The sequence below is a fragment of the Salmo salar genome, chromosome ssa14 (genome assembly GCF_905237065.1).
Source record: "Salmo salar chromosome ssa14, Ssal_v3.1, whole genome shotgun sequence".
Classification (NCBI taxonomy): Eukaryota; Metazoa; Chordata; class Actinopteri; order Salmoniformes; family Salmonidae; genus Salmo; species Salmo salar.
Genome location: NC_059455.1, coordinates 86,832,727 through 86,847,782, shown reverse-complemented (window position 1 = coordinate 86,847,782; position 15,056 = coordinate 86,832,727). Strand labels below are relative to the sequence as shown.

Here is a 15,056-nt window from a genome sequence, read left to right as displayed (position 1 = left end):
AAATAAAAGATCCCAGAAATGTTCCATGTGCACAAAAAGCTTATTTCTCTCAAATGTTGTGAACAAATTTATTTACATTCCTGTTAGTGAGCATTTCTCCTTTGCCAAGATAAACCATCCGCCTGACAGGTGTGGCATATCAAGAAGCTGATTAAACAGCATGATAATTACACAGGTGCACCTTGTGCTGGGGCAATAAAAGGCCACTCTAAAATGTGCAGTTCTGTCACACAACACAATGCCATAGATGTCTCAAATTTTGAGGGAGCGTGCAATTGGCATGCTGACTGCAGGAATGTCCACCAGAGCTGTTGCCAGAGAATTTGTTAATTTCTCTACCATAAGCTGCCTCCAAAGTATTTTAGTGAATTTGGCAATGTGTCCCACCGGCCTCACAACCGCAGGCCACGTGTATGGCATCCTGTGGGTGAGCGGTTTACTGATGTCAACGTTGTGGACAGAGTGCACCATAATGGTGATGGGGTTATGGTATTGGCAGGCATAAGCTACGGACATCGAACACAATTGCATTTTATCAATGGCAATTTGAATGCACAAAAATACCTTGGTGAGATCCTGAGGCCCATTTTTTTTCAAGGTATCTGTGACCAACAGATGTATATCTGTATTCCCAGTCATGTGAAATCCATAGATTTCGGGAGAATGAATTTATTTAAATTTGACTGATTTCCTCATATGAACTGTAACTCAGTAAATCAATGAAATTGTTGCATGTTGCGTTTAGTATATTATATTCTTAGATATAAATATTTATATTTATTAGTAGCCATAATTAATAAATGCAGGGCTCTGTATGGAGCCAATTTTGATTCAGTGAAGGACCCCCAGGGATCTGATCAGTGAAGGACCCCCAGGGTTCTGATCAGAGGGTTTTAAATAGAACTTTCAAAGGTTCCATTTATGAAGCAACCGATAAAATCCTTGTGCAAGTACACATTGGGAGAAGGGTGGAGAATCGGGACGCACACAACCTTGTAAACTTAATCTCCGTCAATTAGCTAATAACGGCTTGGTCTGGATGCTTATATAGCCTATTCTTCATAGACAGAATAGTCTACTGAGGATGCTATGCGTAATGGGTAAGCAGGAAACAAACAGAAAGAGAGTTGTAACAGGCCACAATACGATTCCAGGGCTCAACTTAAAACACCGTGAAATCTTTAAAGTGGTAATATCAAGTTCAACCTCCCCCAAAGGCCATAGCCTTAAAAGCCTTGCCCTTTATCGCTGTGTTTAGTGACTTTTTACTGCGCTAGAGTACATACATCAAAGAGAGTTTAGGAGACAGACGGCCCCCACCCTGAAAACATTCACTGCACGTGCACCGCCTCGCCTTTATCTGCGCGTGCGTAATCACCCATAGAACACAGTGTGTGCACAGAGAATGTCAGAAATAGTTTTGTTTAAAATTCACAATAATCAAATGGTTGACTTTTCCAGTAATGTGTAGCCTTCTAATATACCTTTTTGTGGCGTATATATTTTGCTTATAAAGTTTTACCCAGTTCAAATATGCCATAGCCCTAATGCAGGCTATAGAAAAAAACTACGCAATTACAGTAAAACAATGCTTCCTAAATTATAGGCCTTAGTTATGATCCAAACCTTGTCACATTGTCCTGTAGCCCATGTTGTTGGTTTTCTAGACTAATATAGCCTAAATGTAATCGCAAGTAAAATGGTCAGTAATCTTAACTCTGGCCACCAGGACTTGACCTCTGAGCACTTTACTTGACACCACTTTAGAGGAGGAGGGAGGGAGAGGAGGAGGGGGTGAGAGAGGGAGGGAAAGAGATTGGGAAGAGGGGGGAGGGAGAGGGATAGGGGCATTGAAATGTGACGAAGATTGCGTGTTCTGTTCCAATTACGCAGCGTTCTATGGACACTTGGACAGGGCACTATTGAGCGAGCATCTCAATTTCATTTCATTAGGCGCTTCGTGGCGCTCATGAAGCATGTTGTTCCAAATGGAACATGTTTAAACGGCTCTATTACTCCCCACTGGTAATGGAACCTGCTTCCACTTCCGTTTAGAATTGCGGTCTCATGGACGTTGTATTATAACAACGTGATTATTTTGATGTCAGATACGCATTGGAGGCCATGAGGCTTTTGATTGAAACGCTTGCATTGAATAATATAATATTATCATGCATTCTTCTTCACATTAGACCTTTTAAAATAACTTTGTTTTGTTTTAGACAAAACACACATCGTATTTCCTCAACAATAAAAAATATTTCCAAAAATATATATAACAGTAGGCTATTTGCAGACCCACGTTAAAAACGGAAATAGTTGGTTTAATAATATGGATGACTATATTACAGATTAGACTACATAACCTGGTGTCCAAGTTATTAGTCAATTATTGATCTTCATAATTTACATATCAATGTTGTTCATCATCTTAATAATTGTGTACCACCTAAGAGTTACATGTAGAACCATTCAAATCAATTCATTGAAAGCATGCATGCAGATTTGTCAGAATGCATCATAATGATTTTGTTTCCTTGTGGAAATTGAGGATTTTAGAACATTGATGTTTAGTGGACTTGCAATATACTCATCATACCGGCACAAAATAATTTGCTCGTTAGCTCATGCCGTGTGGTAAGTGCTTCTACACTCCGGTTCCAAAGCTGCTTGTTTTCCCTACTAGCCCTCGACCCTCCCCCAACCCACTGTCGTGATTGCTCGTTCCATAGAGAAATCCTATTTCTAATTCCTAATTCTATGGCTCGTTCTCTGTTTATCCACATCCAATCGATGCGGTGCGTCATCAGGGGTGCCATCATGACGACTGCCCTATTAAGAATGACAGCTCGAGAGAAAGCGAGGGCAATGGTGATCCCTCCCAGAGCTCGTGCTGCACTCTGGAGCACTCGCCTCGCAGGGTCAGAACGTCCCTCTCTTCTCTTCTCTCAATTCAATTCATTCCTCTTCTCTTTTCTCCACTCTCACGACTGAATCCCTTCGCCACCCGTAGTGTCACAGCCAGATTGTGCTCTTTCCATAGTAGCGATTTGGCGCTGGTTTATTCCACGCGCCTTCGTTTGTTCGCTCGTCGGTAATGGAAAACAGAAAAGAGATGGTGATGCTCGCGGAAGGAGGTCAACTTGGCACGGCAGTTGGCAAGACGGGCTCTAATTTGTCGGAAGCAGTTGGAAGCCCCGAGCGAGAATCACAAGGAAAAACGGTCCACAGGAACTACACCAGCCCCGGTTCTGCGCCCTACTCGCGAGACAGAGCGGACGAGGAGGTAAAGGGCGTACGGGGACGCGTGTGCGCTGATATAAGGCCGGTTGGCATGTCCTCTTCAACCGAGAGACATCGATTAGATCACACCAACAAAGAAGCTAGCAGCTCGGACACTGAGTCAGACTTCTATGAAGAAATTGATGTGAGCTGCACGCCAGAAAGCATGGACTACCCCAACGGGAAAGGTAATGCATGAAACGGCGTGGAACTCTTCTTTTCGTTCTCTTCAACACATTGCATGGATGGGATTTTGGACAACGTAAATAAATGAATGCAATAGATGTCACGCTGTAAACATCGCTAGTAGCCCATTTATGTGCATGCAGCATCCAGAATGAATAAGTCAATTATGGGGTAACATATTCAAGAAATTCCATTTGATTGTATAATGGAAAGGGAGTGACAACGACTTACGGAACGTAATTGTTATGTTTTTATAACAACGTTCATTTGGAATGAATGTCACATGAATGAATGAATTTCACTATAGCTGAACTCATGGATTGTTACATCCACACCCATGAAAGATCTCTCTTAGGGTTACACCCCCTTAGCTAGGGTTTTAACCACAGTGTCACTCTTTTAAAACGAGTACACCCGGCGCCAGACACCCTGTAGCAAATTAACCAATTTGCACGAACTAGGCTACTAGAAGAGATTTTAAGTACTAAACAAACCACAAATAAAAATGGTAGACCAAAAAAAAAATACAAAAAAACGTTTATATGAATTCGTTGGTAGACTGATTGGATTTGTCTGGGGACCAAACCCCTGGAGAACTGACATCAAACTGGTCCTGTCTTTATGAAAAATAGGCTCCAAAAGAATTGTCTAATGCTTATTATCATATGTATTTTGAGGATGGGTTTTCAAATTAATGGGAAAAAGTAGAGTACATGTTGGACGAATTATTATACATGTATTTTTATTTATTTAACCTGTATTTAATTAGGCAAGTCATACATAGGCCTATGCTATTCTCTACACATTTATTTTATGAAAATATTGTACTGATATCAAGTAAACAATTATCACAATTATGAATGAATATAATTGTCTCTTCTGCAGGTATGATATTCATCGATATGGATTGTTTAGTTTACTGTATATAGGCCTAATTTAGCATCAGATGCATTTTGGCTAGTTATGGTGCTCTGCTTTCGATTTTTGTCAACCTCAATCAAACGAAAAATACAGGCTGCAGTGTCAATTATACAAAAACAAAACGAACAAAAGAAACCACAGTACAATTGTAGGATACTATTGTATAATGAAATGTATCTTTACTTTAGGCTTTTCGATAACAAACAATCAGATTCATGTTTTGAACCCATTCCAGGTCGAAACGGTGATTCCCCATGCCACCCGAGTGACAGCGGTATGGATCCCGGTAAGATGGGTTTGGGCCAGGGCTCGCTGTCCTACGGGGCTGACGCGATGCGACGGTACCGGACAGCCTTTACGCGGGAGCAAATCGGCCGGTTGGAGAAGGAATTCTACCGGGAGAATTACGTGTCCAGGCCGAGGAGATGCGAACTGGCGGCTTCACTAAATTTGCCAGAAACCACTATCAAGGTGAGATTAGGGTCTATAATAACAACAACAATATTACAACAACATAATACAGTTTCTCGACTGCATCTAAACCTACATTATTGCCCATAGAACATATTGGCCATATAAATGACCTAGTTTAATTGCGAATCTAAAAGAAAACAATGTGAGTTCGCTTGAAATCATATCAGACAAATCGATGCCTAGGCTACTCAGACTATTTTTATGTGGGTTCTCAAAACAATACAGTAAATGCAGGTGCTGGCAACATTCACCAAAATGAAACGGTGATTCATTTTGTTAATGATTAAACCGAAAACATTTAAGGGTCGAGCTTAAGTATTGACTCATGAATTGGAATTTGCCTATGCCTATTGGTCTGGCCAGTACTCGCCAACTGTAAGGCCATTTGGAACCCTGCGTAAAGTGCAAAAACAACTGTAAATCCCTTGTCTGTCTCGTCACAGACTGATGTAGGTTAATATTTTACCCCGCCTGTCTGTCTGTCTGTATGTCTGTGTTCCATAGGTGTGGTTCCAGAACCGCCGGATGAAGGACAAGCGGCAGCGTCTGGCCATGACGTGGCCTCACCCCGCCGACCCCGCCTTCTACACCTACATGATGAGTCACGCGGCCGCCACCGGGAACCTGGGTTACCCCTTCCCGTCCCACCTACCATTACCGTATTACTCCCACCTTGGGGTCGGAGCCGGCTCGGCCTCCTCCGCCACCCCCTTTTCCAACCCCCTCAGGTCCCTTGACAGTTTCCGGATGTTGTCTCACCCCTACCAGAGGCCGGAGCTTCTGTGTTCGTTCAGGCACCCGCCCCTGTACCCCAGCCCGGCCCACGGCCTCGGTCCCGGGGGGAGCCCCTGCTCCTGCCTCGCCTGTCACTCCGCTCAATCAAACGGCCTTCAACAGAGGCCTACCGGGTCTGATTTCCCGTGCTCCCCAACGAACAGGACTGACGCGTTTTTGACGTTTACTCCGTCGGTGCTGAGCAAGTCCTCGCCGGGGACTTTGGACCAGAGAGAGGAGGTGCCATTGAACAGATAAAACGAAGAGAGCACATCCACATGTGTTCATTGGACTGGGTCAAACAAGCGCAGAAGAGGGCCATAATCTTTTACCAAGAGCTTTTATCAAACTTAAATAAAAAAAACATGAACATGACCCAAACAGCATGAATACAACGATCATGTGGAGCATACTCCATAAAAGCAGCAGCATAAACGACAGATACCGCAGTGCGCGCTGTTACATACACCTGCTACTACAGAAAGGAGAGATGAACGAGCTCAGGCGCAAACAATTTGCCTACCTTGTTTTTAAGCTATATGTTTCTAGCACCAACGCGACGGTCTCACACATCATGATAGTCTATCCACTGAAAAAATAATAATTCAGTTGTAAAACCCCATGCAGACTATGAAACATTATGAGATCGGACAAAAACCACATTTGATTTATTGAAGATTAATTTTGTGCGAGGAAAGAGAGAGCCCGGGTGGACTGGGAATTACAGACAACCGTTTATCTCCGTGATGGATGGCGTTAACGATTTATCTTTAGCCCTATCTATAGTCTCTTCAGATTTCCAAATTGACCTGTTTTGTAATTTTCACTAGAATGGTCTATTCCAACTTCCTTTTTAACAAGGGAATGTGTTAACAGACTGCACCGTCTCATTATGGCTCTCTATCTCCCTACCCGAGCCTCCCTTTTTGACGGGTTGGGGCCGAAATGTGCAGATGCTGGTAAAATTAGTAAGTGATGTAGGCCTATATGTACGTGGTGGATGGATTTTGAGTGTTGAATAAATGATAATACCGGCGCGCGCGGAGGCCGTGGAGGGTTCATTGCTGCCAAACCGTAACAAGGCGTCAGGGGAACGGATTAGCTCGCGCTGGCTTGACGGGGAAGAGGAGGAGAGGTGACGGGAGTCTGAGAAGAGGACGAGGGAGAAACGAAGAGGAGGATATACACGGGGAAGGGAAGAGAGAGATGCCATTGGACAATCACTCCAGGCAAATTAGGCCGAGTTCGTTTGCTCGAGCTGCCCATCTCACCCATATACCCTCGACTGAACGCTTGCCCCTCTCTCCCCCTGCCTCCCCAATTCTACTGCATCCTACTTCACCCTCAGCCAATGTTCAGAATACCGAATCCTTGGATTCATGCATTTATAACGACTGATTCTGAAAGATAAGCCTTATATTTATTAGCCTACTCATTCTAAAATATTTTGGGGAATTTGCTATTATTTCTTTATGTCAATTTCTCGCTTTGTACTGTTACTGACATAGTATTTCATCGAAATAACCCTGTCATGTTTTATGGATAGTACGGAAAAAGGCTCAAGAGAGCGAATTCATATAGGTGCTGAACTCTGGTCATTTTTGCTGAATAAATTGTTGGATTGTTCTGGACTTCAAATTTGCAATAAACAGCATTTCAAACAACAACATCTATCGAATGTTTTATTCCATGACTGACTCATTATAGACCTAGTATTTTTAATCAAAGGAAGACCTGCATGTAGAATCCTACTCTAAATCAAATGAAAATATTCTTCCAAAAAGGTTATTCATATTCTATTGATATGGAACGAATTCATAGCTCATTGTAAGGCCTAAAGTAATAGAAATATGTGACTTCCTATCAATTCCTTTATTGGTAGGCTATTTTAAACAAATGGAATGGAAAAATATATAATACAGTGGGCCTAAGGTCATTGTCATTGTCATTGAATATTGCTCCTGATACAGGCACTAATTTGGCTGAAGTGGCCGGTGTCAAAACAGAGATGCTGGGCCTCGTCTTGTGATGTGCGCGCGAGATTGTGTGGCAGCTAAGTGGTCCCCGGGCTCCGTTAACGCCTGTCATATTTTCTCCACCGGTTAATAGACAACAGCAGAATTAGTTGTCTGGAAAAGATATTGGAATGCAAAAGATCGATGATCTAACCGGCCCCACCAATCAGCCCGAGCTTAATTGGCTGCATTTGACTTGTAAATTGAGGCGCGCGCTCTCTGTAAGCGAGAGCTTTCTGGATATAATGGGACACATTTGGAAAAGACTAGTACCACGAGCTCAAATAGGGTTCTAATAGGCGTTTACATCGTCGAAGGGGTAGATTAGAAGTTATTTCAGCAAATGAAAAGTGAAAATGTGTGATATTTAAGTGGAAGGCGGATAAAAGCATTCCAATAGACTATGGCGTGTAAAATGCAGTAACAATACATTTTCCCTATAACTATGCAATGAGGCTAAAATGAGGCTAAAATAAGACTAATTAAGTCATGATCGTTCTCTAATTAACTGATTTCCAATCGTTATCTAACGAATAAACGAGACAAGATTAAACTACCGTTGGTTTTACTTAGCCTACCATTTTAGGACAAAATATCCTACAGCCTTATTATAGAGATACAGTTTAGGTCATTTAGCAGATGCTCTTATCCAGAACAATTAGGATTAAGCGCCTTGCTCAAGGGGACATTGACAGATGTTCTACCTGGTCGTGTTGGGGATTCGAACCAGCGGCCTTTCGGTTACTGGCCAACCGCGCTTAACAGCTCGGGTACCTGCGGCCCAAACTCTTCCTTTCCCTTTCCAATAAACACAAGTTTCTAAAATATATTAGTATATATTTATTTTTGTATCTGTAGAAAAATTATGTGTAGGCTAATTATTCGTTAGATTCTCCCATTCCGCGGTCATATCCGTGTATCACGAGGTAAAAGGTTCGTCCTAATCAGACGGCGCCCGCGAGCCCCCCCCCATATACCCTCCACCCCACGCGCTAAGGTGTGATTGATCGCCTTATTAAGTGGAGTTCTTGTAAGTGTGACCGAGCTGATTAAAATGCATATGTTTGGAATAATACACCGTTTAAGCAGCCCGGGTCGGGCGAAACCACAAGGCAGATTTATGTAAGCTATCACGCCATATTTTAGCCTGATATGGAGGTTGCAGGACGGAAAGGAAAATAGTTTTGGTTTGCATAATAAAATAATAATGTAAAATAAAATATAAACGAAATACATATTCAAATGCCTCGGCCATTTCAAAATGGTGTCCCATTGGACAGTGACAGTGTGAGTTATGGGCAGCAGCCAGGATCTGATTATCCATACAGTTGCAGCCACCCCCACCATATGATCATATTTTCAAACGCGCGTCACAGTGCCGGAAAGACACATAAAAGTGATACAAATTACAACCACATTTAACCAACAACCCATATGGATCCCCAGCTCTCCCTCACTACAGTTGAATACTCAATGGACTAATCCACCATCAACACGCAATTTAATCGCTGGAAGACACTATAGACTACGATCGAACGGCTGCTATATTGCGGACATAACAGCAATTACATCGGTCTTATAAGATGTTATTAGTGAGAATTGGCTCAGGGCTCGTCGGATCCCTGACTAGCACAAAGCTTCTTCATAGGGGAGGTGCGGAGCAGCTGTCCACTGGAGAGACAAAAAAACACAGTCATTCTATCCGAGGCTGCTTCGGCTGCTGTTTAAATTGTATTACATTCTAATTTACAGGCCCTTGTCATAGCGCGCTGGGCTGGCTAGGGGAGGCGTGGATGGACCAATCACTGAGTAATGATGATGAATGGGGAATTAAACTCCATACAAGCAAGACAATTTAAGCCTTCATCTGTTTAAATAGGCTTCCAATATCATTTGGAAACGGAGGTCACGTTAAATCAATCGGGCGATGTGTGAAAGTCGTTTTCGGTGGCGTCTTTATCAACATTATTTACGGTGCACGGGAGAGGGCTTTTATACCGGGCCTACGGGAGAGGGAGGGGGGAGGAGGGAGAAGGGCCCGTCTGCTCAGAGCTGGTGACATGAGGGAGTGGGGGTGCCTCTTCAATTGTCACAGGTTATTTTATTCAGGTGTATATAAACAGGTTGTAGCCTAGCTATAGCGTTTGTTGATGTGAGTCAATTCAGACTGGCACATAACGATTTCCCTCACCTAATGGAGCTATATGGATATTAAGCTAGAGTTTAACGGACCAATATTTTATTTATGTATGTTTACACCATATGTGTATAGACAATGTAGCCCCAGAGACAAGAGAAAAACACTGATTGGCAATATATAGGGGTTTCCAGAATGATTTCTGCCACGCCATTGGATGATTGAGTAATTCGCTCACTTAATGGTTCCTTAACAAATAGGCCTTTACTAACTCAAACTGTTCTTCACAAGCACTTTAGGGATGCACCACCAATTTGGCATGACAAGGTCGTACCTAGGCCTACGCCAGCTAACAACAAACGTTCCCACATCTTTATATAATGTTCCCTTAAGATTCTCATCAGGTCATTAATTAACATTTTCATAGAAATGTTCCCGTGATGTGAAAGGAATGTTTCCAAGAGATCCTTCCCTTAATGTCAAATAGAACCTACCCAGAATGTGGTGAAGTGTGGTTGTTCTCAGAATGTAAGATACTAATGTTCTAGACATGTTTCATCAGAACGTTGCAAGAACAGTCATGTGTCCAGTTTTCTGTGGGTAAGGAGAATATTCCATCAATATCCCCCCAAAATAAATCTTAGCTCTGTTAAAATTACACTCAATAAAAATGTTGATTGATCATAGTGATTCAGGAGTATCACTAAAACAGGTTAACATGCCCCACCAACATTAGTCAACTAAACTGAAAGCACTTAACTAGCTGAAATAAGTACATGACGACAAAAGTCAGATTAACCAGTCGTCGTCAAGGCCATAGTGGCATAGCAGGAATCTCAGCATACGTAAACCCAGAGGTTTTAAATTTAAATTCCAGGTGAGGACTGTTGAATAATCATTTCTGTATTAATTAAAATGCACAATATGTGTCAAATAGACCTATGTAAAATGAAAACACATTTTAAAAGCACTGTGTGTGGGAAAAATCGCTTCCGTTTGTAGCTGTATCGAAGTGGAAAAAAACGGTTACAAAATCTGATGTGGAAATTCCACACGTTGTTGAATGTTCCTCTGACATCACATGACCACTGTTACAATGACCATCACATAATGCTTACTTACCAGACTCTTCCAGAATGGTGTGAGTGAAACAGCAAAAGCTTTTGGGTTTGGTATTTCGCATGATGTAGCCTACACTGCTGTATAAGTACATTCTTTATGGCAGATTGCCTTTACTACATGTAGATGGGCTACCTCTCTGCTCCATCCACAAACGTGCTATAGAACTCTGGGTTTCCCTGTAGGTTTATGGGCCTACAGCCTCGACATTGGTCTAAATTTGAACCATTCTCCCCTGTGTCTGGTCCTGACTGTTACCCTCCACTCCTCTGTGTTTGGTCCTGACTGTTACCCCCCACTCCCCTGTGTTTGGTCCTGACTGTTACCCCCCACTCCCCTGTGTTTGGTCCTGACTGTTACCCCCCACTCCTCTGTGTTTGGTCCTGACTGTTACCCCCCACTACCCTGGGTTTGGTCCTGACTGTTACCCCCCACTCCTCTGTGTTTGGTCCTGACTGTTACCCCCCCCCCATCCTCTGTGTCTGGTCCTGACTGTTACCCCCCACTCCTCTGTGTTTGGTCCTGACTGTTACCCCCCATTCCTCTGTGTTTGGTCCTGACTGTTACCCCCCACTCCCCTGTGTCTGGTCCTGACTGTTACCCCCCACTCCTCTGTGTTTGGTCCTGACTGTTACCCCCCACTCCCCTGTGTTTGGTCCTGACTGTTACCCCCACTCCCCTGTGTCTGGTCCTGACTGTTACCCTCCACTCCTCTGTGTTTGGTCCTGACTGTTACCCCCCCACTCCCCTGTGTTTGGTCCTGACTGTTACCCCCCACTCCTCTGTGTTTGGTCCTGACTGTTACCCCCCCACTACCCTGTGTTTGGTCCTGACTGTTACCCCCCACTCCCCTGTGGTTGGTCCTGACTGTTACCCCCACTCCCCTGTGTCTGGTCCTGAATGTTACCCCCCCACTCCTCTGTGTCTGGTCCTGACTGTTACCCCCACTCCTCTGTGTCTGGTCCTGACTGTTACCCCCCACTCCTCTGTGTCTGGTCCTGACTGTTACCCCCACTCCTCTGTGTCTGGTCCTGACTGTTACCCCCCACTCCCCTGTGTCTGGTCCTGACTGTTACCCCCCCACTCCCCTGTGTCTGGTCCTGACTGTTACCCCCACTCCTCTGTGTCTGGTCCTGACTGTTACCCCCACTCCTCTGTGTCTGGTCCTGACTGTTACCCCCCACTCCTCTGTGTCTGGTCCTGACTGTTACCCCCACTCCTCTGTGTCTGGTCCTGACTGTTACCCCCCCCCACTCCCCTGTGTCTGGTCCTGACTGTTACCCCCCACTCCTCTGTGTCTGGTCCTGACTGTTACCCCCCACTCCTCTGTGTCTGGTCCTGACTGTTACCCCCCCCCACTCCTCTGTGTCTGGTCCTGACTGTTACCCCCCACTCCTCTGTGTCTGGTCCTGACTGTTACCCCCCACTCCTCTGTGTCTGGTCCTGACTGTTACCCCCCCACTCCTCTGTGTCTGGTCCTGACTGTTACCCCCCACTCCTCTGTGTTTGGTCCTGACTGTTCCCCCCCCCCTCTGTGTTTTGTCCTGACTGTTACCCCCCACTCCTCTGTGTCTGGTCCTGACTGTTACCCCCCACTCCTCTGTGTCTGGTCCTGACTGTTACCCCCCATTCCTCTGTGTTTGGTCCTGACTGTTACCCCCCATTCCTCTGTGTTTGGTCCTGACTGTTACCCCCCACTCCCCTGTGTTTGGTCCTGACTGTTACCCCCACTCCCCTGTGTCTGGTCCTGACTGTTACCCTCCACTCCTCTGTGTTTGGTGCTGACTGTTACCCCCCACTCCCCTGTGTTTGGTCCTGACTGTTACCCCCCACTCCTCTGTGTTTGGTCCTGACTGTTACCCCCCACTACCCTGTGTTTGGTCTTGACTGTTACCCCCCACTCCCCTGTGTTTGGTCCTGACTGTTACCCCCACTCCCCTGTGTCTGGTCCTGACTGTTACCCCCCCACTCCTCTGTTTCTGGTCCTGACTGTTACCCCCACTCCTCTGTGTCTGGTCCTGACTGTTACCCCCCCACTCCTCTGTGTCTGGTCCTGACTGTTACCCCCCACTCCTCTGTGTCTGGTCCTGACTGTTACCCCCCACTCCTCTGTGTCTGGTCCTGACTGTTACCCCCCCACTCCCCTGTGTCTGGTCCTGACTGTTACCCCCCACTCCTCTGTGTCTGGTCCTGACTGTTACCCCCCACTCCTCTGTGTCTGGTCCTGAATGTTACCCCCCACTCCTCTGTGTTTGTTCCTGACTGTTACCCCCCCACTCCTCTGTGTCTGGTCCTGACTGTTACCCCCCACTCCTCTGTGTCTGGTCCTGACTGTTACCCCCCACTCCTCTGTGTCTGGTCCTGACTGTTACCCCCCCCCACTCCTCTGTGTCTGGTCCTGACTGTTACCCCCCACTCCTCTGTGTCTGGTCCTGACTGTTACCCCCCACTCCTCTGTGTCTGGTCCTGACTGTTACCCCCCACTCCTCTGTGTCTGGTCCTGACTGTTACCCCCCACTCCTCTGTGTCTGGTCCTGACTGTTACCCCCCACTCCTCTGTGTCTGGTCCTGACTGTTACCCCCCCCACTCCTCTGTGTCTGGTCCTGACTGTTACCCCCCCCACTCCTCTGTGTCTGGTCCTGACTGTTACCCCCCCACTCCTCTGTGTTTGGTCCTGACTGTTACCCCCCACTCCTCTGTGTTTGGTCCTGACTGTTACCCCCCACTCCCCTGTGTCTGGTCCTGACTGTTACCCCCCACTCCTCTGTGTTTGGTCCTGACTGTTACCCCCACTCCTCTGTGTCTGGTCCTGACTGTTACCCCCCACTCCTCTGTGTCTGGTCCTGACTGTTACCCCCCACTCCTCTGTGTTTGGTCCTGACTGTTACCCCCCCACTTCTCTGTGTCTGGTCCTGACTGTTACCCCCCACTCCTCTGTGTCTGGTCCTGACTGTTACCCCCCCCCCCACACTCCTCTGTGTTTGGTCCTGACTGTTACCCCCCGCTCCTCTGTGTTTGGTCCTGACTGTTACCCCCCACTCCCCTGTGTTTGGTCCTGACTGTTACCCTCCACTCCTCTGTGTCTGGTCCTGACTGTTACCCCCCACTCCTCTGTGTCTGGTCCTGACTGTTACCCCCCACTCCTCTGACCATCCATCCTCTCCTATAGGCAGGAGTATAGGTAGGAGTATAGGTAAGAGTATAGGTAGGAGTATAGGTAGTAGTATAGGTAGCAGTATAGGTAGGAGTATAGGTAGGAGTATAGGTAGTAGTATAGGTGGTAGTATAGGAGGTAGTATAGGAGGTAGTATAGGTAGGAGTATAGGTAAGAGTATAGGTAGTAGTATAGGAGGTAGTATAGGTAGTAGTATAGGTAGGAGTATAGGAGGTAGTATAGGTAGTAGTATAGGTAGGAGTGTAGGTAGGGGTATAGGTAGGAGTATAGGTAGGAGTGTAGGTAGGGGTATAGGTAGTAGTATAGGTAGTAGTATAGGTAGGAGTAGAGGTAGTAGTATCGGTAGTAGTATAGGTAGGAGTATAGGTAGGGGTATAGGCAGGAGTATATTTAGGAGTTTAGGTAGAAGTATAGGTAGGGGTATAGGTAGGAGTATAGGTAGGAGTATATTTAAGAGTATAGGTAGGTGTATAGGTAGGGGTATAGGTAGGAGTATAGGTAGGAGTATAGGTAGGAGTATAGGTAGTAGTATAGGTAGGAGTATAGGTAGTAGTATAGGTAGGCGTATAGGTAGGAGTATAGGTAGTAGTATAGGTAGTAGTATAGGTAGTAGTATAGGTAGGAGTATAGGTAGTAGTATAGGTAGTAGTATAGGTAGGAGTATAGGTAGGAGTATAGGTAGCAGTATAGGTAGGAGTATAGGTAGTAGTATAGGTAGGAGTATAGGTAGTAGTATAGGTAGTAGTATAGGTCAGAGTATAGGTAGGAGTATAGGTAGTAGTATATTTAGGCGTATAAGTAGTGGCATAGGTAGGGGTATAGGTAGGAGTATAGGTAGGAGTATAGGAAGGAGTATATGTAGTAGTATAGGTAGGAGTATAGGTAGGAGTATAGGTAGGAGTATAGGTAGTAGTATAGGTGGTAGTATAGGTAGGACTATAGGTAGGAGTATAGGTAGTAGTATAGGTAGTA

The 15,056-nt window shown here is 45.3% G+C and overlaps 1 protein-coding gene across 1 annotated transcript; it reads left to right on the top strand.

Moving 5' to 3' along the window:
• Positions 1 to 2,842: 2,842 nt before the first annotated feature.
• LOC106570521 (homeobox protein XHOX-3) lies at positions 2,843 to 7,298 on the top strand. The gene is made up of 3 exons (XM_014142938.2): positions 2,843 to 3,470; positions 4,625 to 4,860; positions 5,368 to 7,298. The coding sequence occupies exons 1-3, from the start codon at positions 3,098 to 3,100 to the stop codon at positions 5,893 to 5,895; spliced, it is 1,137 nt and encodes a 378-aa protein (XP_013998413.1). The 5' UTR covers positions 2,843 to 3,097; the 3' UTR covers positions 5,896 to 7,298.
• The last annotated feature ends 7,758 nt before the right edge of the window (positions 7,299 to 15,056 follow it).